The 23,679-nt window shown below is 44.9% G+C and overlaps 1 protein-coding gene and 1 long non-coding RNA gene across 3 annotated transcripts in view; one reads left to right on the top strand and one right to left on the bottom strand.

The window, feature by feature from the left end:
• The first annotated feature begins 257 nt into the window (after positions 1 to 257).
• On the top strand, positions 258 to 12,370 carry LOC129383884 (uncharacterized). Its single transcript, XR_011890297.1, has 3 exons — positions 258 to 774; positions 4,501 to 4,558; positions 10,236 to 12,370. It is a non-coding gene; the product is annotated as an uncharacterized lncRNA (long non-coding RNA).
• Positions 12,371 to 14,021: 1,651 nt separating this feature from the next.
• Src64B (Tyrosine-protein kinase Src64B) overlaps positions 14,022 to 23,679 on the bottom strand; it is a 36,176-nt gene continuing 26,518 nt past the window's right edge. For both annotated transcript variants that reach the window (XM_050175487.3, XM_055068855.2), the window contains 2 exons: positions 23,224 to 23,355; positions 14,022 to 22,763 (listed from right to left, as the gene is read on the bottom strand). In XM_050175487.3, the coding sequence (XP_050031444.1) occupies positions 22,549 to 22,763; positions 23,224 to 23,355 (347 nt within the window). In that variant the 3' untranslated portion in view covers positions 14,022 to 22,548. The remainder of the gene's footprint in view (positions 22,764 to 23,223; positions 23,356 to 23,679) is intronic.

Genomic DNA, 23,679 nt, shown 5'->3' with positions numbered 1-23,679 from the left:
GACAAGGAGTCATGCTTTCGACGTCGACGTCGACTCGTGCGTATTTAATTGGTAATAGTTACTTTGTTGTTGTTTTAGCTGAACGAGAAAGGGCTGGTGCAAGGTTGCTCTTGCGCTTTTGGATTGCGAATCGGAAACGATTCCAAACGCGGAAGCGCTGCGCGATCATCATCATCATCATCGACGTCGCGTTGAGAGAGAGAGAGAGAAGTGGTTCTTGTGGGAAAGGAGGAAAGGCTGGCACTATCTTCTGCAACTCGCGCGGTAGCACGACTCAGCGCCAGCAGGGTGGGGGAGATGGGATTAAAAGAAAGAGAGGGTAGGGGGGAGAAAGGTAGAGGGTCGTCCCAGCAGCATCAGAGCAGCCCGGCCGGGAGGGCCCAGTGGGTTCGACCGGAGGAGTAGGCTGGAAGTAGACCGTACAGGAGGTGTCGCGTTGACCAACCTCCTATATGCTCAATTAACTCACGCCCTTTCACTCCCCCATCGCCCCGTGTGGGGTAGCAAAGTGGAAAAAGTCTAGTTAAACTCCCTGCTTTTGCTTCCTCCCAAGGGATTCTCTCTCTCTCTCTGTCTACGCCACTCGATTCTTAGCCAGTCATCCTTAGCGAGTATGCTACATGTGATCATCTCGTCATCATCATGATCAACATCATCATCATCATCCCCCACGTGAGTGCACAAGAGCTCACCAGTGGCGAAGAAGAAGCACGTCCTCGGCGTTCGATCTGGTCTGCGCCTGGTTCTGCTGTTTTGCGCCAGGAGTTCGCTCGGGTGAGCTCGATCGCAACGGATAGAATCACGCGTTTCAAGTTCAAGGAGGCGGGCGTTGCGCTGACAACGTATTTTGTTCTGATCAAGTTCCTAATTTAGGAGAATCGTGCTTTGCGTCGTATGCCGTATGTGCATGTACAGTCGGCGACACTCTTGTGTAGAGCGCCGGAACGGCGGCTACCGCGTCGCCGAGGTAGCGTCACTGAATAAAGGAGCCAGCCAGCGACGCCTAACGGTAGTTTCTGGTCCCAAACTTGCACAGCAGCTACCGTTGGACGTCAGGCCCAGCAGCTAGCGTTAGACGTCGATGGCTGGCTCAGGAGCGCCCCGGAGTTCGCCGTTCTCGCGTTCTACGCAAGGGTGACGCCGACTGTACTCTCTGAAACGGGCAGCACTCGTGTAAGGGCCGCACCCCCAACTTGACAGACAAAAATTTGCGCAACGTGTACTCTAGAACCCTGGCAAGAGTGCCCAAGCATGAATATAAACGATTCTCGTAATGACCGGCTCACATGTAAACAAATGATCTGTGAACGAAGGATAAGGTTGAATATTGGATTGACTGAAGCTCATCAGGTTGGTCTTAAAGAGCACTGAGACATTTTCGTAGTTGTGGAGACGCTATAGAACTCGATTTTCTCGCACGTTAGACTTGGCAAGTACGAAGTTTCGGAAACACTTGAAGGGTCACGTGGTGGTTACGTGGGAGCAGGACATAGCGACGTTTTGGCACTAGGACGTCTCGTATGCTGTTACGCGTAGCGCACGAGGCGACCGAGCGAGCCGGAGTGAATGTCCCAAGACGTCGCAATGCCCTGCTCCCATGAAACCACCGCATACTGGGCCGTGTCGTCGTGGCACAGTATCCTCTTGGGAAACGAAACCGAAACTGGCTCGAGCAAAGCAGTTATATCAAAATTTTATTTGCGCTATGAGTCTTGTCATTGTATATTTTTGTAGGGTATGGCTCCAAAAGACAGCCAGATGCAGTAATTCTACCGAGTGTTGCGACTGGGGGTCCGAAGATGTGGGAATGCACTTTGCTCGTGGAGGATTAAGGGAACGTGGGGCTGGGCTCGACATCCAGGACGTTTTACAAACAAGATTATATTTACATATTTACAAGAAAATTCAAAGTAGTACAGAAGAGTTCATGAAGCAGTTGTAGCAGCCGATCACTACCGCCGTCCGTCGCTCTTTTTATGCCCTGCGTGGTCGTTGTTCAGCCACTTCCCCCAATCCGGCATCAGGGTACCGATGACATCAGGTCCCACCAATCCGGAGTTCTGTTGCCCTTTCCCTCCGAAGGGAGCTTTGTCGGAAACACGCACATCACTGGACACAAACCGGGTAAGGGGGCTCGTACAGTGACTCCGATCGTACACTGACTCCGTCCCCGGCGGGGACGTGCCAATTTGGGCGGCTGACAGGTGACGGACCGTATCCTTGCACTATTTGCCCAAACCTCTCTTGACCGAGGTACTCCCAGGATGGCCATAAATCATCCGTTTTGAGAACCATTTTCACGAGGCCGTCGGCCCGTTCCCCATAATTGCGCTAGCCGTGGCCGAAGGTTGTCGCGGAGTGAACGCCCGATCATAACACCAGAAACATACATCTTCGACGTCTGTCCCGCGCAGCTTCTTAAAAGCCATCTGCGACAAAATTTTGGACCGCGTGTAAAGCCTACTTTAACATAGTTTAGTTATAGAGGAGGGCCTACCGTGCAAGATTTGACGTTTGAAATTGGAGCAGAAGAGCCACAGAAGCTCGCAAAAATTGCCGTTTTTGATAACGGAACTTCTAAAAAACGCCGCCAATAGCGTTCGCTGGGAGTGACGCATAAAGCGCGATACACGTGGTGCGATTTTGCGTTCGATTACGTCTACGCTACGCTGTTCGCACAGGCGTGTTTACATGCCATCGTTTGTGTAAAACGAGAGGGCTGTGAAAAAAGCTGTTTTTACTTTATTTGCGAAGTTATATCGTCCGTGTAGGGGCGTGGGGTTCTGGGTGGAGCTACACGCCGCGCACACTCATTCGAACCACGTGTCCCGAACCGTCGCATTCATCGAGTCGGAAACGACGCGCCGTACGACGGATCGTACGCGAAATCGCACCATGTGTCTCACGCTTAACGGGCGGCTCCTTGGCATGACCTCAGAGATAAGGCGGAGCCCGCGGTCGCCACGGCCCGCTGAAATATATCTCGGAGGCAGCGTGTTGAGATTTACGTCATAGCGACAACCACCAGGTGCACGCGTCGTCTGCTTAGGCGCTGTTTAAAGTCTGCCAACAAAAAAAGCTATACAATTACCACCCCTGTGGCTTCGCCAAGATTGCCTTCAGTGGTATGCACTACTCATTTAAAACAGATTTAGCCGAAGTGAGATTTTGTTCCGGTCGGCCCTTTATGCTAAAGTTGGTCTGGAAACGGCGGTCTTTGACGTAATTGACATCGTCGTGATGTCGTAAAATCGCAAAATTTTGCTAGGTATGATGTCGTAGTTTATGCAAAAAAAGGTACTTTACGTTTCGAGCTTTCGGTTGCGCTTGCGTGTGGCTGCCTCCGCGGGAACGGAGTACTCAGCCAGTGTTTAACGAGGTCATGACGCGTGCACCTTCTGGGCGCAGAAACCGAAACTATAGCTCTTGGAAACAAGTATTACAGCAAATTATTTAAAACTCTCTGGCGCCTACCAACATTTCTTCTTTTTAAAAAAATGAGTTAGTTTTCTTTAGACCTTTCGCCGGTTTTCGTGGTCGGAATTTGGGGGTCAATGTTCCTGTACTTTCGCCCCCGATGCACGGGCTTCACTGTCCTGCTTTCAGTGTGGAGCGCACGGACTTGTGTTCCTCATATCGGCGTCTGGGACTGCCTCGCGACACGACCAACGCGCTGCTTTTTCCTGCAGCCCACTCCTCTATCGTCAAGAGTGCGCTTGCCGCACTACTTGACTTTTGCGCTGTGACGCAACTAAGAGCGCGGCTCTGAGCCCCGCATTCGCTTATGTTTTTTTTTTCGCCTTCTCCTTTCCTCTCTCTTCAGCTTTTTCCCCCGACACCCTTTTTCCCCTGCAGTGCTGTTGATGTGTCGTCCTGTGAGAGTTACGGCACTGCACTTATCTCTTCCTTTCTATTTAAAGGTCACTTCGCACACACGCTGTCGCGCTACCAAATTGCAAGGCCGCGTTCGTCGCCAAACACCAACAGTAAGCATGTAAGACTAAAGAGCCGAACGAGCGGAGTTCTCACAAATTTAGCATTTGCTCCAGGGATATCGCGTATGTTCCGCAAATTGGCAATGGGAGACGCGTCGCACAAAGCTAGTCCACTCACTCACTCACTCACTCACTCACTCACTCACTCACTCACTCACTCACTCACTCACTCACTCTATCCGGAAAGGTCAAATCGAAAGGAGTGCTGGACAGGCATTTTGAGACAACTTTTGCATAAATTAAAATACCTTGTTTCTCAACCTTCACACTTGCGAAGTGTTATCCTTTTCAGTTTGGAAATTTTGTGGTCGAGTCTCTGTATACATCCCTAGAAATATGCCACAGTAGTGCTTTAGTCTCACAGGCCTACAACGGCATAGAAATGTCGGTCCTTATGGTCAAATAAGGGACGCAATAAGTGCTCATTAGATCGCGGTTGGACTGATCTTGAGCGACATATATCTGTTGTTCCGATCGTCAAATACACGTTCGTGTTCTTCTGCAGGCTTTGCGCGGAGCAGAAGACTTCCGCTTATCACCCTGATGAGCAATGGCGGATACTGGTAAGTGAGTAGTAGTTAAACTGCCTGTCCGCGTAAACGTAAGGGCAGCTCCGACTGATGCGCTCTAAACAAATTTTTTACGCCAGTTGGGATATTTTTGTTTGTGTCGCTCTCGAGGGGATCGAGGCTCTCTCGCGTGTAACTGCTAGGTCGACAGCTAATCAGTGAAGAAGTAAAAATGAAACAAATGTTTTTTCTCCGTTATTAAAGAAATGAAAAAAAAAAAGAGACTGAAAATACGCTCTAGAAAAGTTGCCACCGTTGGGGCGTATTTTGTGCCTGAAGAGTAATCGTCGCCCCCCTGTCCTGTGTGCCTCTCCTTTCTTTAACGTTGCGCGCCCGGTGCTTCCAGGCCACAAACGGAACGCGCGTTATCAGCGTGAAACGTTATTGACAAGAACTTAGCGATAGCGCTGAGTTCGCACAAAGGGAACGAAGGCACGACAGGGGACGATCATTGTTTGGCGATAAGTAAATATACGCCTCAAACGATAAATATTTAAAGGTTGAAGGACACGATAAGCCCTAAAGGGTCATGTTTTTTTAGAGCGTAGTGCAAAAAAAGGCCTGGTTACACTGTAAAATGATTTACACCCTTGAAAGTGAATAAGGGTGTAAATCGGTCTTTGACTAGCAAGCTTACACCCAAGAAGGGTATGTGGTATAGACCAATTTATACCCTTTTGACATCTAAGGGTGTAAATGATTTTACAGCGTATAGGCCGGGCGTAACAAGGCCGTACGCAGACGCGCTCTAAAACACTTTGGACCCGTTGGAGCGTATCGTTGTCCCACAACGACAATCGTCGTCTGTCTGCCTTTGCATTCGCTACTTTCCTATGATGCCGATTACGCGAATGACGTTGTCAAGATGGATGCCGGTTATCGTTCTGTGACAGAGGCTGTGACAAAGCCGAAAATGGTGCAAGCCGTTCTTAGAATGTGTAATACAGGGCACACGATCGCACTTACTTCCCTCATCTTTGATCTGTCGTATAGAGGTTGCTGTGAACATGCGAGCCGAATCTTACTGAACTCCATGCAGCAGGGAACTTGTAATGTCGTGTCAGAAACAGCCAAAAGTCGCTCGCTCTTGCTCTCTCGACGCCCAGCTTTTGGCTGGGGTGCTTTTGCCCCTGTCGGCTTCTCTGCGTAGCTTCCAACACGCTGGCGTAGACGAAAATTAAGCTGGGTGTCAGCGCGATAACTCCACTTAAAGTTGAAGGACTCGAAAAATTATTCCGGCATGAGGTTCGTGAGGCGACGTCCTTTAGTGGTGAGGCCACTCTATGATTGGTTAGAAAAGTGTTTCAGGGCCCCTTAAGTATTACAAAAAAAAAAAAAAAAAAATAGGGCGAAGTGTTTTACAAACGCGTTAATTGCGGCCACAGTATCGTCTGTGGGTACTCTTTGGGGCCGCGACGTCTGTTTTCCCTGCACCGGAGCAGACGCAGCGCCGCCGCATCTTGTGACGTCACGACCTGTAGCTTCCCCCGTATGTAGCGGCCGCACCCGTATTAACGCCGTTGGCCCAACCGTCATATGCTGCCGTGGCGAGTTCATGTTTTATTGAAATGTGTCGCTATTGCAGAGATGCAGTGTTTTCCTGGTACCAGAGTGCTTCCGATCTAGCGTTTTAGGCAAAAACCCAGTTTGCTAAGTAACGTGCTCTTTTTATTTGTCCCACAGTTGACTATATGGGTGCAAGTTTTTGATGCGCTCAAATATAAGAAACACGGTACATGCATAGACATCGCGCGCGTAACTTCCTCGTGCATTTAGCGGTATATAACTAATCTTGAAATAATGTTTCAACTGTGTAGTAACACTGATGCGAACCGGAGGGTCCTGTATATTTGCATGTTATTGTAACTTGTGATAAGTCTCACGATTTGAACATTTATTAGTGTTTACGCTATACCAAGTTAAAAGAAAGCTTTATCAACTCTACGGTACGGCGGAGATGTAGCCACACAAAGCTGCAGTGGCTCCACAATATATTGATTGTATACCGATGACGTACGTTGACCTATAGTTAATGTTAAGTTAGTACAAAAAATAATCAGTTCATTCTTTACCGCATGTATGTAATCAACAAATCTGGTTCATCCAATAAATATTCAGGAGGGGTGGCACTATTTATTAAAAGTGACATTAAATATGTTACGCTCCATGAAAGCTCGATCTGTCAGTCACATGCTGAAATTCTATTTGTTCAATTGAAATGCGGTGTCAAAGTAGGAGTCGTGTACCGGCCTCCTTTTTCAAACATGAATGATTTTGTTGCAAGCATGGAAAAAATATTGGTACCCCTTATTTCCACAGATGACACTATAGTCGTTTGCGGAGATTTTAATATTGACCTTTTAAAACAGAATTGTTATGATTACATCTTCTTACTTAAATCACTCAATCTAAAAATGTCATTTCTTCTCCGACACGTATTACAAACCACTCCGAAACTCTTATTGATCACATCTTGTGTAATTTTGAATTTAATGTATTAGCTGGTGTTTACGATGTTACCATTGCGGATCACAACCCCACGTTTCTCTTTTTACCTCGTAAATACATGTCCTCCTTGTGTAATACATGCGATAGAAGATGCTCCTGTATAAATTATGCAGAAGTACGACGATTGCTCCAATGCGTAGACTTTAAGAAAGTATTTGATTTGTGTGATGTTCATACTCAATGTGAAAATTTTATTCAATGCATCTGCAATGCTATTAAGCGATCTACAAGGGTATATGTGCGCCACAATTATGAGCGACCAGTGTGTCCTTGGATAGACAACACTATACTGGAAACATTAAAGCAGAAAGACTTTTTTTACCGTAAATGGAAACGCATCAAATCAAATTCATATTACAGGGAGAGCTTTAAATACTTTAGAAATATCTCAGTTAGTATGATTAGAAAATCGAAAAAGCAATGCTATACTAACCTTATTAAGAACGAGAGTGGTAATACGAAAAGGATATGGGAAATCGTAAATGAAGTTATAGGAAAAAGCAAAACACAGAGCATTCAACCTGATAAACCATCGACACAAGTAGCTAATGATTTTAACTATTATTTTGCTAACGTAGGAACGAATTTGGCTAACCAGATTTTATCTTGTAATATCGTACCTGCCCTACCTAGAATAGTTGACGACTTTCAGCTAGAAGAAATAACTCATGATGAACTTATATCATCGATAAATCAACTGCATCTAAAAAAAGCGGCTGGTCATGATGGGATATCCACTAGGATTTTAAAAGACAATATAGACATTCGCTGCAGTCCCATATGCAAAGTATTCAATCTAGCGTTAGCTTCCAGCTCGTATCCAGATATATTAAATACAGCCAAAGTCGTTCCGGTATACAAGTCCGGAAATTCGAACCAACCAGAGAATTATAGGCCAATTTCTGTTCCGAGTGTGATAAACACTGTTCATGAAAAACTTATTTCCAAGAGATTGAAGCGATTTCTAACTGAAAACAATGTAATTTGTCCGCAGCAGCATGGTTTTGTTCCCTCCAGATCGACATCAAAAGCAGTCCTAACACTTTCGCAATTAATAAATTCTGCACTTCATCATAATAAAATAATTGTAGCAATATTTTTGGATACAAAGAAGGCATTTGATACCGTTTCTCACTCTATACTGCTGCAAAAACTTGAATGTTATGGTGTCACAAAGGACTCCCTAAAATTTTTTTCCAGCTATTTATCCTCACGGAAACAAATGGTAGTAATAGGTGATTATTATTCTACATACAGCACAGTCACCAGCAAAGTCCCACAAGGTTCAGTGCTCGGGCCTGTGTTATCCTCATTGTACATTAATGACCTCCCTAATGCTCTTCAGAACTCAAACGTTCTAATGTATGCAGATGACACAGCTTTATTATTCACAGGAGACACACTTTCTGCACTGCAAACGCATGTGACGTCCGAGTTATCAAACATTTCTTCATGGTTCTTAGAAAACAAATTGACTTTAAATAGCAATAAGACAAAATATGTAGTTTTTCGATCGAGGAGAAACAATGTTGACACCAGTCAAATAAATATCACGTTAAATAAAATCCCCATCCAAGAAGTTGATTCGTTTAAATATCTGGGCGTAATACTTGACCAGCATATACATTGGGAAGCACATATTCATAGTGTATGCAAGAAGGTCGCATATGGATGTTACTCCCTAATTAAAGCGAAGCAATATTTCCCCCACGATGTACTCAAATCCCTTTACTATGCGTTTTGCCGTAGCCATATTAGTTATTGTTTAGAATCATGGGGCGTGACTTACATGACATACCTACAACCTTTACAAAAACTACAGAAAAGGGCCCTGAAAATAATTAGTCCTTCAAATTATGCCAGTGATACATTTAATGATGTTTTCCAAACACAACATGTGTTATCCGTTAATGCACTATGTAATCAGAAGATCTCAATTTCAGTTAATAATATTTTATGCACTAACTTTCCTATTCCTCGAAACGTCTTTTCATTTCCAACTCGCAGTACAAGACATGCTTTAAAAGGTAACCTCAACTTACCAAAGTGTTACAATGTATACGGTGAAAGGTTAATTGAATTCATTGGCACAAAAATCTGGAATATTTCACCCCTAGAAGTTAAAACCGCACGTAATTTCAAGCAATGTAGCAAATTCTTTTTTCTTGATATCCAGAATCTCTAACTTACATTCATTATGTACGAGTATTTTCAAAATGTTTCATCTGTATAACTCATGACATGTTCCGGAATACTGTGCTGTTCAAAACTGCGCCTGACCTGTCTTTTGTAATTTGTCACTGGACCGCAAACTAGCCTTCCCTGGCTATCGGTCCAGATATCTGTATAACCATGATTATGTAAAAAAGATAAAGCACTTGCACTTGAAAAAAAAAAAAAAAAAAAAATACGCCCGTGAAGCGATCGCACACGCCGACCACGCGCGCCAGCTCGCCCGCACCCGTCTCGAGGCCTCGCAGGAGCATCAGAGATGCCTCTATGATTGCCACCATCGCGACGTGCATTTTACTCCGGCTTCTCTGGTGCTTCTCTGGTCACTTATTCGACGTGTGGGTCTTTCCAAAAAGCTGCTGTCGTGCTACACTGGCCCATACCGTGTGGTGCGACAAGTGAGCGATGTCACGTATGAAGTCATCCCCGCCAACCTCTCAGCGTCATCGTCGACTGCAAGTGACATCGTTCATGTGGCGAGACTAAAGCCATACCACACACCTTTCACCGCGTATGTGTAGATTAAGCACCAGGACGGTGCTTCTACTGCCGGGGGTGATGCTACGGAACAGCCGCCACAGTGTGGCTTCACTGAGGAGAAAGAAGACGACATGGCCCCGCTTGATATAGCGTCGCCATCTTTGCCACTGTTGGTCTACGTGTAAATATATTGTAAATAGACTTGTACATATTGTATCAAAACTGATGGTGGCCTGCTTCGGGCCCCCATCAATTGCACTTCGACTCTGGAAGAGGCAGGATGTGTGTCGAGTGAGCTCCTGAACAACACTTTACAATGAGGTGAATGTGGTTTAAATCATGTATCCATGACTTCAAAAAGGTGTGATGTACGTAATGCTAACACATTTCTTTCTACCATTGAATTTCTCTCTCTCTCTCTCTCCTTCACACGCAATTTCTTTAACTACAGATGACACATGCTTACAAGCTCTACAGCGGCAAGCGCCTCGGATGGGCCGTTGATGATGTGGAGTTCGACATGGAGCCCAAAGCTTGCCGCAAGACCCTTCCGCTCGTTTGGCTGGTAGCCCAAGGCAGGCCCGGGCGCACACCGCATCTGCCCTGAAGAGCGCCACGCGAACATGCCGCGAATTTTCATCACCCGGGACTGAGCGTGGTGCACTGTTCGATAGAGACTTGCGCGATACCTTTCAATTGACGAATGCGTATAAGGTGCAGTACGCACTTCGCGCGACATAGTGGTAATAATTAAAGCAAAAGCGCCCACGCAAAACCACATGCATGCCTGTAATGTACAAGAGGTGCCTATGCACTGTATGCATGATAAACTGAAATACGCGATATTTATTATTGTTAATGACAGCCACCTGCTTCAGCCCAATTCTGAGTTCCCGCTTAAGAGAGTACTGACATTTTTGTTTACTTATCTTTTGCTTGTACTGGCAAGCCCCAACGAAGGCAACTTTCCTTGCCAAGATATTAGCTATACAGCGACAATCCTTGTTCAATCACTGTCAATCGTGGCAAACCTCACAGCGCACTAAATTGCTTTTCTGCAAACTAGTTGCCTTGCGTTTCTCAGGAGGTGTACATGTCATGATGCCATAACACAAATGATGGTCACTAGGGAACAGGATGTTGCGACTATCTAGTTTCCGAAAATACACTAGTATTGCATGAAACTCTATGCTCGCGGCAGTTTGACACTAGCTCCTGCGAGCCTGTGTGGACGTACCATGGTGCCATCTGCTGTTATCTCTCCGTGACATAGAAAGCGATATCAGGTGATAGCGCCTGCGAAGTATTCGGCATCTCAGGTACGGTTCATGTAGCCGAGGCTACTTCCGAATATTTGCATGTTTTAAGTGTTGTATGTGCAGCGTCTTGACTGCAAGACCTAGCACGTATACATCCCAGTCTGGTGTGGTATAAGGCAGCAACGTTTTTTAGCGAGTGAGCAACCCGGCAGAATTGCCGCATCGTCCACTCTCGTCGGAGCGTGTGCACGTAGCGCTATGGTCGAGAAACATTTAGAGGCCACTCGTGTAAAAGGTGAGTTATCATGAAATTAAGATACTAAACTACCACAGGAAGTGCTCACACTTCGCTCGATTTGTGTTTACCGAGGCATGAGCAAATGCGTGCACCTCTGCAGCTGTTGCGCGGACGGTTTGCGTTGACAGCCACACATGGCTCACAGCAGCGCTCCGCTTTAGTTTTGAGCTTGTAATTATCAGCCAAGCATCTCGTCTCTTCGTTTTTGGGGTACGCATGAAAACTCGCACCGGGCACCGTTGAATACGTCCGACAGTTGCTGCAGCATCGAGCAGCAAAGCATGCTGTGCCTTGGGCATGAATCGCATTATCTACAATCCAACAATGAAGGCTTCAGTTGCCAGCGAGCTGCGGTGGCAAAGTCGCGAATGCGGGTCCCGTGATGCCACTTCCTACGTCATAGCAATAGCAGCGCCGGTCTCTCCAGTGGCGGCTCTCAAGGCCGCACAGCAAGATCGGGGGAATCAAGAGTGCGTGCAAACATGTCTCTATATTCTGCTCCCATGTGACCACCTTCTGCGTTGCAATGTGCTAATCTTCAGGGAAATGAAACAAACTGGTTCATAGGGAAGTTATTTAGCAAATGATGATGGGTGCTCTGAGCTTTCCCAACATTGTTTTAAAGGCTAGGATTTTCACCTAACACAAAAAAATGGAAAGTCAATAATATGCCTATATACAGTGGTAGCACGGTATAGGAGTGCTTTCTCCCCCCCCCCCCCCCCTTTTCTTTTGCATTTCGCAAAGCTGCATATTTGGCAATAAACAACCACTGCTCGAAACTGGGGATGCGATTCAGGAAGTGAATCATTCGCTTGGCCTTTTGTGATTGGTCAGAATGACGTTTTTGACACAAAAGCACGATTCTGACCAATCAAGTGAGGCCAAGCAAGTGGTTTGCTTTTCGAACCATTACAACGTCGCACCCTACGCTTGTTCTATCCGTCCGTCCATTCTGTTACGCCCACCTCATGTTCTGGCTTCACATTTGCTATGCGATGAATAAACCCTAGTCCCTGTGACAATGTGCTAATCAATGTGGAGATGGACGTGGTAATCACTCGGCTGTAGTGCAGCTTAGATGCTTGGCGATTAATTCTGGAGTTTGTGCACCACTCTCATCGTCTTCCCCATTCTTTCTTTCTACACCCTTTCCCCTTCCCCGAACGCCGAGTAGCAGGTCAGAAGATTTATTCAGGCCGACCTCTGTTTTTCTCTCGTAATAAATACTGCACTCGGAGTGGGGACGACGGAAAGCTATAGTGGCATTTGTGCATGCATTTCCGAGGCCATGGCATTTATAATACTGTAGCAATCGGAATGATGTTGGATGCGTCGCAAAGTATTTCTTGAGGCAGCATCCACTGTTGTAGCAATAGATGTGATCAGAACCGCAGGAATCTTTGAAAGGAAGCTCTGCCTCGCATTGAAGGAAGCTCACATTAAAATAGATGCACTAAGCGTAGAAATCGGGTTGCTCGGTATCTACTGTACAGAGTTTGGTTTGCAAATTCGTCAGCAATATCTTATTTTTTTAGGCCGCAATTTTTTTTTCTTTACAAGAATTGCCGAAAACCCACAACGGCTGCTGTAGGAGTAGCACTTCGTACTTAATCAACCCCGATCGGAGAGCCTACTGCTACCATTATGCTGGGTACGCTGGAACAAGATTGGTTGGTTGGTCGGTCTCTGCATGGAATGATGCAAATCACTACTAAAGGATCAGCCATGAATCGAGTGGTAAAAGAAGAAAAAATGAGCCATTCCACTCCGTAAAGGTCGACTAGTGAAGATGTTTAGCACACGACACGGAGGGGACACACAATTTTGAACGAAGGCACGAAGTCATTTATTGTCTTGATCAGTGGTCATTATTTCATTCGCAACTGCAATCGCATCCTTTGATAATGTCAAATCGATGCCTGTATGCCACTCGGTGGTTGGTTGGGCCGGGTCGGTGTGGCATCGCTAGGGATATTTCTGCAACATGGACTGCGTAAACCGCTCCCTTTTTGGTACTGACACATCCACATTTAAATCACCGACAATGACAACAGAGGTAGTATCATCGCAGCTAATTCACGCAAAGTGAGTAGCCATGAACCTTACGGTACGAGTCATTGCATTTTTGCTTGCTCACGGGGGTATGAGCCATTGATGCTGACAGTTTTCCACATGCTGTTCTATATGTTGTATGCCTGATTAGAAAGAATTTAAGCACTGTTCACTTCACTTTGCTGAGAGAGAGAGAGTGAGAGAGAATATGTTTATTTGTAATGAGATGGGACGACTTCCTTGTAGGGTGGAGCCCTCAGTTCACGGCCCCACTGGCTTGCGCCACTCCGCGTGCCCACCGGATCAGCCGTCGCTGCTCTTGCGGGTCCAAGCTGGTCAGCGCAGTACTTGTAGCCTCGGCCTTATGGGGCTATAGGCCAATGCATTTTTTGCTTGCTTACAGTGGTATGAATGCTTATGGGGGTATGAGCCATTGATGGCGATAGTTTTTGTTCATGGGGAAACAAAAATGCACGGAACCCTAGCCCTGTACGGCTTTGCTCTAAAATAATTTTGTGAGATTAAAGAAGATACTAAAGGTATATGGATAGTACACCAATAAACGTAATGAAGGAACATTATGAACTGCTACGAGAATGGTATAATGAATAAGGAATCGAGTAAGTAAAAGAAGCATTTCCTTTATTGTACACCAGGTGTTGCTACCATTGAATGCAAATAGGAGTATGGCTACACTGTTTGGCAGACAAGGGGAAAGAGAATGACGTCACCAGATTGAAACAAATAAAAATATAAACAAATAAGCTCCAACTTGGGCCACATGTCTGCTCCACGCCAAAACAACCATGAGGAAAAAACGAAAAAGAAACGACACCCAAGAAGATTGGTCGCAAGTAACCCGGCGTCACAGGTTATATGCATAAGTAGTGTGAGCTCGTGCTTAGTCACAAAGATTACACCAAAGGCCAACTTCAACAAAATTTCCCTGACTAAATTGGTTATTAGTTATACTATCAAAGCAATCTCGGAGATAAGTTACAGGGCTGGTTGTCCATCTTAAAATAATTCTTTAAATCACACCTGGTGGTTAAGCGTGATTTCTGGGATGTCGCATAAGGGCACTGTGCTAGTTCTCAACATACTGGGCTCTGCGTCATTTCTGACGTTTGGTAATAGCAACATCATTTTTCAGTTTTGGTATCACAAAAAATTTCACGTGGAGGCTGCCCTAAATTTACACCATCTAGGCTTCGTATGCAGCCCGAAAATGTTGCTGCAGTTGACCTTGAACCTAAGACAAGCACAAATAAAGAAATTTCAGCATATGTACACGTGAAAAGGTTTGATCGCAAAAGATAAATATAAATATGACACATTCGGTAGCCTGCAAGACAAACACAAGTGCTCTTTTTTGGCTCACGTCGACAACACACGCTTCAGTCCAAGCATGCTCGGGACTGTTACGTCGATAATGAAATCACACCAACAAAAGTCCACGCACTTCAATGTCGCAGTCTCATTCGTTGCAAATGCTTCTGTATAGTCCCGGCACCGGAACATCCAAAAAGTCCGTGCTACATCTATGTCCCGGGTATCGTAATATGCCTTGGCTAGCTTGTGGAAGCAGTGAAACAATACTGTGCAAGAGTTTACTATATCGCCCAAAATCGATCACTCCTATGAGCAAATCGTATGTCTCGGTTACAGACATCACAATGAGGTTAAAAAACGTGGGTTTAATGCACTGGCCATGAGAGAGACATGACTGCAAATCTGTTATGGTCGCGCGGTCCTCCGGCAACACGCTTGCAAGAAGTACCAGATGTTGCATAAATAAGCCACACAGATATAAACAGCTCTTCTGACCAAACTATTGGATTGATGGTGCTCGAAATTCACATGGAGGTAGCATTTTGTGGTGCAGTTTAAGGGGGGACGAGACACTTTAAATTACAGTAAATGTATTTTTACCAGCCGATTTCAGAAATGTTTTTTTTTTTTTCATGATAAAACTTTTTTATGATATCGAAAACAGCATGTTCTTTGTTTAGGGCCTAATTAGCAAATTAACAGCAACTTGTGTCGTAACGTACAGCTCGCAAAATCGATTTTGAATGTTCATAGCGCGTCGTAAATTATAAATCGCTGTTTTAGTATAGGCTGTCAAACTTGTTAGAAAAAAAAGATGCCCGCCTGGATAATAGAAAAAATATCGAGTTGGGCATTTGTTGGGCGCAAAAGCTGAGCACGGACAAGCCAATAATTTTGTTGGAAGAGCAGTTTCATTTACATAGCATTCAGTATATCCGAGCAGCAGCACTGTCAAAAACGTCAAGTACCGAGGCAAGAATCACAGTCTAACACGAGAAAAGTACAGCACCAACAATAACTTCACGTAAAAAAAAAAAAGCAGGGGACAGAATACAAGTGGATACCTTTCATCAAGTTTGTAGGGCTAGAGTTGTGTACAAGCAAAAGTTCCGTAATATATATGTATATATATATATATATTTATGTATATATGTATAAAAGGCAATAGACCTATAGTGATGACAGAATACGTTGAGACAGCTTGTACATGTTCTATTATCTACTCATAAATGTGCGGGGTATAGTAACTAAGCTGGGCAGGGCAGGAGCTGTTACTTCGATTCGACAACACATAAACGAATAAAGCTACTGTGCAATACAAAAAAATGGCAGTAAAGTTGCCAGGGATGTAAAAAAATAATGGCCTGTGAAAGTAGGGTTGCACACAGGCCCCCTCCTTTCACACGGCCACATTTATTTTGGAACCAGGAGAAGAATAGCATAAATGCCGTACAACTCTAGAGGACCCTAGGTAGTCCTCGGCAGTAAGAACTCGCTATGTCATCTGAAATTTCAGCACTGAGGGAAGATGATATGGTCATGAGGATTTAAGGGGGAAATAGCTGACAGACAAACAGCAGTGGCATCAGTAACTGTGTCCAGGTATTGAAACACTACTAATCTCATCAAGTGCTGTTGCCTTGTAGTCGCTATACGCACCAGAGACTTTGCACAGGGCTGCAAGAAACCAATGTTACTATTATTTTCCATGGAACAACGCCATTAGCCACCCACCATGAAGCACAGTGCATGAATTTAGCACTCTCACGAGCTTATAACAGGCATGGTTATTACCACAGTGACATGGGCACCTTTAAGCATGCTTGAGTCTATCACAATCAAACTCAAAGCACATAGTGGGTTGATACATGGTAATGTTTGAGCATGCTGTTTGTTCCGTCACATGACCACGAATCAGTCGCAATCAAATTGCTCAATCAGAAAACAAAATTCTCTTGTGAAATCGGAGACTGATATGCCTTGGCTCAGTAAGTTAGCTCGCACAAATGCAAAAGAACCAAAATTTATCCTACAAGTATCTTAAGAAAGGCATATATCTGAAGTAAAATATAGGTTGTGTTAAGATACTTGCACAATATAGCACATGTCTTGCAAATCCATGCTTGCAGTTGCTAGTGCAGATCACATCAGTAAGGTGCAGCCCACCCTATACCTAGAACCAGATAGATAAAGTAGGTTTCTTGAGAAAGGAACTGTCTCCGCTGCTAATATTGCTACAACAGAGAATTGGTAAACTACTGTTTTCTGTTGCAGATGTATAAAGTAACGTCTGATATGTGGGAAACAACCAGGATCAATGTCCCGATGAGCATTGCGCCATTGTGACGCGCTTTACTGCAACTAAGCTCAGAAATGTTCGATTCATTTTAATCGGGTGCCCGCCTATGTGACAAGGTCACAAAAGTCCTGCATCCTAGTTCACAGAGAAAGAAAAAAATGATTGCTGTACAACCACAACCTGCATTTGGCTTGTTAAAGCTTTCTGTCCACCATGCAGTAAATTGAGCAATAAGGTAACATTTTCAAGTTCTATTGCCTTTTATTTTTGTTTGAGCTGAGCAAAGAGGAAATAGTCAACCATGCTTTTGATATGCACAGGCTTGGCCTAGTGATACGCATGTAAGTGCTACTACTATTGACAAGTGAAGTGTGAATGGGACATTTCAAATGTTAACGGTAAAAGCCAACAACCATGGTTGAGGTAAACAAAAGAAACGCGTGGTTTTTCGAAACTTGCTGCAAGGTACACCGCTGATTAGAAAGTGAAAACCAGTGGCACCATTAATTGACCTTTACCAAGCATAACCTTGCCGTCTTGTCAGCGTTTGAAACTGTCCCGTTCATGTGCCATTTATCTATGACAGTAGTTCCAAGTAACCCAACTTATTGCTGTGTGCACCCGAGTGAGCTAAAGGCTTGTCTATGCACAAAATGCAGTGAATTATTTTATACATGCAATACAGCTCATGTTAAACTCAGACGCTAAAGTACAATCTTTCATGCTGCAAGCTTTACAATGTGCCGACAGACATCACATGGTGCGTTTGGGCACAGATGTTAAAAGTGAAGTGGGACAGTGGGTAAACCAAGGATAAGTCTTACATGATGAAACACTGGTCAGTGCATATCTTGTACTATCAGCGAAGCACTCATCTTGTATGTCATGTGGTCATGAAAGCAATTCTTGATATGTTATAAAACCAGAGAAGCCTGACCAATGGCTTCTAGTAGCGATTAGCCTTCCAGCACATCAACAACTAGCCTGATATTCTTTTGTTCTTTGCACAAAGTTGTTCTGGACTACGAAAAAACTAACAAAGTGATGAGGCACCGACCTGCGATACGTCATGTGCATATCGTCACGACTACTGTCACATGTGACATGCATCATGTGGCAAAAGTCTAGGACTGCAAGGCCTGCTCATTGAAGTGAACATCGGGCCCCAGTCAGCCAAACGACACATCGACCGGTGCATGACCACCATCACATCTGACACGCGCATTGACATGTGACATCAAGCAAATTCTAGGGCTGCAAGGCGTGTTTAATGGATTAGGCACCAATCTGTTGCACACCATACTACTGTCGCAATACACCTGTAACATGCCATGAGATTTGCCATAAATGTCACATGTGACAAGGTCTAGGACTGCAAGGCCTGCCCAATGAAATGAAGGTGGGCACCAATCTGTGACAAGATACACGTCTATCACATGACTACTGTCAATGGATCTGACATGTATGACATGTCAGCTGTCACATGACTACTGCAGCACCTGTCACATGTGACAAACATATTGACGTGTGACATGTGGCAAGATCTAGGACTGTAAGGGTAGGTTAATAAAGCAAAAATTAAGTACTGCATTAAGATGTCCACTATAAGTAGCAAGCTTTGTTGAAGCTTATTAAAACAGCACAACATTAAGTACTCGACAGTGAACTGAATGCAGCTGGCTTATTTGCATAAAGCTGATAGATAGGCTGCTGAAGTTCTGCTTTAACCTATTGGAACGCAGCATGAAACAGCGACACAAAACTCCATAGCAAAAATGAGGTTGTACATAGTATAACACAATGTAAATGTTTCAAAGAATGAGAGAACAAAGTGACAAATTTTCGCAGCACAACCATGTCATAAAAATAACCTTCACACTATTATACAAACTTCCAAGTAAAGATCTACAAAAAGCACTGCAGGTCTTGAAAAAGGGAACATAAAAAGATCTACAAAAGTATTGCAATTCTTGGAACAGGAACCAAGTTCAGATGAAAGTGGGCAGTGCCTCTAACCCTCCAACAAAATCTGGTTAATTAAAATTGTAACGCAGTACAAACTAGTACTAGAAGAGTCAGACAGATCCTTTCACCGAACCTGTGGGTGCTCAAGCGGACACAGCAAGAAGAGCAAACGGCCACCGCTGAAGAAAATATGTGAAAGGGGAAGGTTTGCCTAATGCAATGATGACTGGATCAGCACAGGCGCAGACACCTTATCACGGTGACCTCAAGAACTTCTTTGGGCGCTTCAAAGACTTCATGTACAGAGCGAAGCATTCGAGTGAGGATTGATAAGAAAGCATCCCTCTTGAGGCAAAGCAATGCAAAGGACCTCTGCAAGAATGCTCCGCAAAGCGATAATACGAGGTTAGCAATAAGTCTCACGTGCATTACAACGAAGCCTTTACATGAGAAAAAAACTTTGACTGCACTCTGAAAACAATTCACACCCTTTGGGGTGCATTGTTGTTCCATAAACAATAATCATGATCTATCTTGAATGCCTTTCCTTTCTTTAATGCCAGGAGCTAAGTATTCTAGGTCACGAATGGCATGTGCATTATCAACATGACATCGCATTCTTGACAAGTAGCAAGCGCAGAGCTTTGAAGAAAGGAAACGCAAGCAAGACAGATGATGATGGTTGTTTTCAGACGACGATAGACCCCAAAGGGTGTAAACAGTTAAAGTGTGCGGCATGACTTGTCGGAGTTGCAAGTCCACTAATAAACCTATCACTCTAAACAAGTCTGTGATACGATAGCTGTTCAGGTGCAGTATTATTCCAGCAGCCAGCTGCGTTATCTAGCTATAGAAACTTCACGAGCCTAGGCCAGGGCATACTTCCACAGTCCTTTCCTTTTTGAGAGAGGGACCAAGGCTGCAAGCGGGAGGAGAATGGACTCTAACATTTTGTAAAAGCAGCACTAATGGACGGGTCTACAAAAAGTAGGGCAAAGCACAGACGCAGTGCTATCTATCTTTTGCTTTGCTTTACTTGTGGTCATGTTTGTTAGCACTGCCTTTCCAATGTACAACTCACCCCATTAGTCAGCTTGCTGACTGAGTGCCCACCTTCTGTCAATCCCAACAGCACAATCTGCAGGGGTTACGTCAGCCTAATACTAGGAGCGAAGTTTACTTTTTACTAGTTGGGTGCGAATATTCAATATTTCTAATACGAATCAGACAGTTCTCGTTATTCGATGCAAGAGTTAACTATTCAAGTTGTCGAATATTCATTTCATTTGAATACTAAGGCGCAGAAAGAGTAGGCAAGACTAGTCAAGCGGAGAGTCCTCCGAATGATTTTGCTACAGGAGAACCGTGGTTGCTGGGCAGACGCACAGGTTTGTGATATGAACGCACGGAGGAAATCATTCATGTACAACGGTTTCCAGTAGTTATAACATGACTGTCTCACCTTAGGCAGACTACGAATTCTGCCTCCAACTCTATCTTCCAATTTAGGCAAATCTAGTTATTATTTGGGCAATGTCACCACGCTTGGATCTCTTAAAAAAATTTGCAGTGGCTTAGCTCGGCTATGCCAGGATATATGTAGCGTGAGCCAAGGTTCATGGTCGGGCACGTCGCTCGGCCTCCTGGCGACGCCGCTTTACTAGACGTTCCTCCCTTTGCTCAGGTGTCTCCGCAGCACATTTAGCCTTCTGTTCGTTCTTCCTACGCTCAACCGCTAATTGCCAGGCGACTACTTCAGGATCCGATGAGTTAAGCTTCTCCACTCTTCTGTGCCGCTGAGCAGCAATTTTGCTCTCCTCCTCTCTGACTATACCACACTGGCAAACGACCCGCTACATGTATACCCCCACTGATACCTCTGCGCAAGCGCATAAAATGAGAGGTGCTATCAAGCAGCTCCAGCGCAGCGTCTGCCGCGGCTACTGCGCAACAGAGGCACACAGCTTGGCACACGCCAGCGCCAGTGCGTCTGCCGCGGCTATGATGTCACTCCCCCGGAATGCGCAGACCGGCGAGGCGCGCGGCGGTGGCTGTGCGCCGTGTGACGTTACTGCTCCTCGCGCATGCGCAGCGCGGCTTTCCAGGAGCCGCACAAAACTGCTCAACGTCAGCCAGTGTAGCTCACGCTACAAAACAATGCATAGCATTGTGTGGCAATGCGCTTAATGCTACAGTTCTATGTGCATCTGACAACATGCTTTTTGTTTGCTGAATTACTGTCATTGTTTCAGTGTGCCAGATAGTCACATTTGCTTTGTTCTCATTTACAAGGTATTCAAATGAGCTACAATCCATTTGATGACGGCATTAAATGTTCAAAATGTAAATAAGCCTTTTGTTGCCAAACAGACTGCATGGGAGTTTTTATATCTTACTTTGTTTAGAAATCATAAAATATTCTATATTCAATTCGACATTCGAAGCCCCCTTCTTTTTCTCGGATATTGGTATTCGATTAGAAGATTCCACTATTAGCATACCCCTAGTTCAGTATTGCAGGAAAGCGCAACATTTACAGTAACAGCACAAGACTGACCGTTACTCAACAATTTACATAGATGAAGGGTATTCAGGTGAGCATGCATCATGCATTGATTACTCACAGCGCGAGGTTCCTGTGAGAAATTCAGATTTTCCATGGCATTCCCACTCTGTACACTTAAGCTCGCGAATGTTCGTACACAGCGTACTTCATGTGCCCGTCTGATTCTTTCGAATAAGACATTTTATTTTTTCGCATTAGCTTCAACACCATCTGGATGATGTGTGAAGCTCAAACCAAAGTGTGTGAAGTATACACAAGGGCCTTTGGGATCACCATTACAAGACTGCTTATAGTGTCTCCTGGTTGTTACATCTTAGAGCTGAGCCAACAGAAGCCTAGGTTATAACAATATGAAAACAATGCACTCATTCACCTCCATCCGGTTGATGTATCAGGTCTTCACGCAAACCGAGGCAATCTACACATTTGCAATGTCCACGCCAAAAGCCCTTGACAATATACAAGAGTGTTTCTAATGCCTTCTGGCCGTCTCACTCTGATTGAGTTGATGGAAGCCAAAGTCATACCAATATAAGACCAATGCAATTACTCACTTCCATTCAGTTGATGTACGAGGCCTTCACACAAATCAAGGCAACCTACAGAGTTCGCAAAGTCTACACAAAGGCCATTGATTATACAAGATGAGACTTGCTGATGTGTCCCGACTTTCGTTTAGGACTGAGCCAATGAAATCCAAGGCTGCATTAATGTAAACACAGTGCATGCATTGAACTTCATCTGGTTGATGTATGATGAGTTTGTGCAAACCATAAAGCACGCGAAAGCCCTAGAAAATACACAACTAGACTGCTTCTGTTGTCTTCTGGCTGTTTCGCTCTAGGATTGAGCCGATGGAAGTCCGTGCACCACTGGTGCGACTCACGTTCCTGCTGTCTCATGACCTCCGGGCAACTGTTGGTGCACCGACCTCCGAAACGCACATTACAGATGTCTCCCGCACAACTGCACCTGACACTCACTACCAATTCAGAAGTCCTCGGCGTCCCTGTAGCTGGGCTCAGTGGAGACGAAGTAATCGTCGAAGAAGCCGAAAAGGTACTCGAACGTGGGCCGCTTCTCGGGGTCGGCCTCCCAGCAGTTGAGCATGATGTTGTAGACAGAGTCCGGACATTCAGAGTTGGTCGGCTTGGGCATCCGGTAACCCCGGTCCACGTACTCTATCACCTGCCGGTTGGGCATTGCTGGAACACAAAAGAGGTCGCAAAGCTTCAGAAGAATGGCGGTTAACTGCAGGGCAGAATGGTGTCTGCTTTGCGATTCCACGGTCCGTGTTCTTGATCGGTTACCTACCGCTGTCAACGAGTTGATTAGGGCTATGCCAGTGGGAATGAATGTGACACCTTTCATCAGCCTTATTTTTATGTTTTGTCTGTCACAAGCATGACCTCCACTTTAGGGAGATGTCGTGGCAGTTGTTTGCACCACGCAAAATGGAATGCAACACCAAAAATGACCAACTCAGATTATGCCTTAACGTAATACACAAAGGACTAGAATAAGATCTCTAAAGCAGTGCAAAGTAGCCTTTTTATTTTTTTATAGGGCACTTCTATTTTCTTTGAGAGTTGCAAGTGCCTGGTGCAGTAAGATGTTCGTAAAATATGTAATGACAAAAAGAAAAAGAAAAGGGGGGGTACATACCCGGGTAAGGGATCTGCCCATGGGTGATGAGTTCGTAAAGCAAGATGCCGTAGGACCACACGTCGGACTTTATGGAAAACTTGCCGTACAGGGCTGCCTCGGGGGCCGTCCACTTGATGGGGAACTTGGCACCTGCGTATGTAGGCAGGGATGCAGGTCCTTCATCGAGGGCCAGATGGCTGGTCAATGCAGTAATCGCGAGTGTTGTAAAGTTCAGTAGCTGTAATGGATTCCTTCAGGCCTTGTCCCCCCCGTATGCACATCCCCATGCATTTAACTTCATAAATCTATACTTATGTCAATGCAGCAGTCACAAGTGTTTCAAACTGCAGTGGATGTTATGGATACAAGTCAAGTCAAGTCAAGTCAATTTATTTCAGCATTTCTTTTGTACAAACAGAAGAATGCTAGGACAAGCACAAAAAGCTGCTAAGCTGCAGCTTGACTGGGTGCCTG

The sequence above is a fragment of the Dermacentor andersoni genome, chromosome 9 (genome assembly GCF_023375885.2).
Source record: "Dermacentor andersoni chromosome 9, qqDerAnde1_hic_scaffold, whole genome shotgun sequence".
NCBI classification, from domain to species: Eukaryota; Metazoa; Arthropoda; class Arachnida; order Ixodida; family Ixodidae; genus Dermacentor; species Dermacentor andersoni.
Note: the sequence above shows the minus strand (reverse complement) of the source record. Positions and strands in the feature narration are given on the sequence as shown.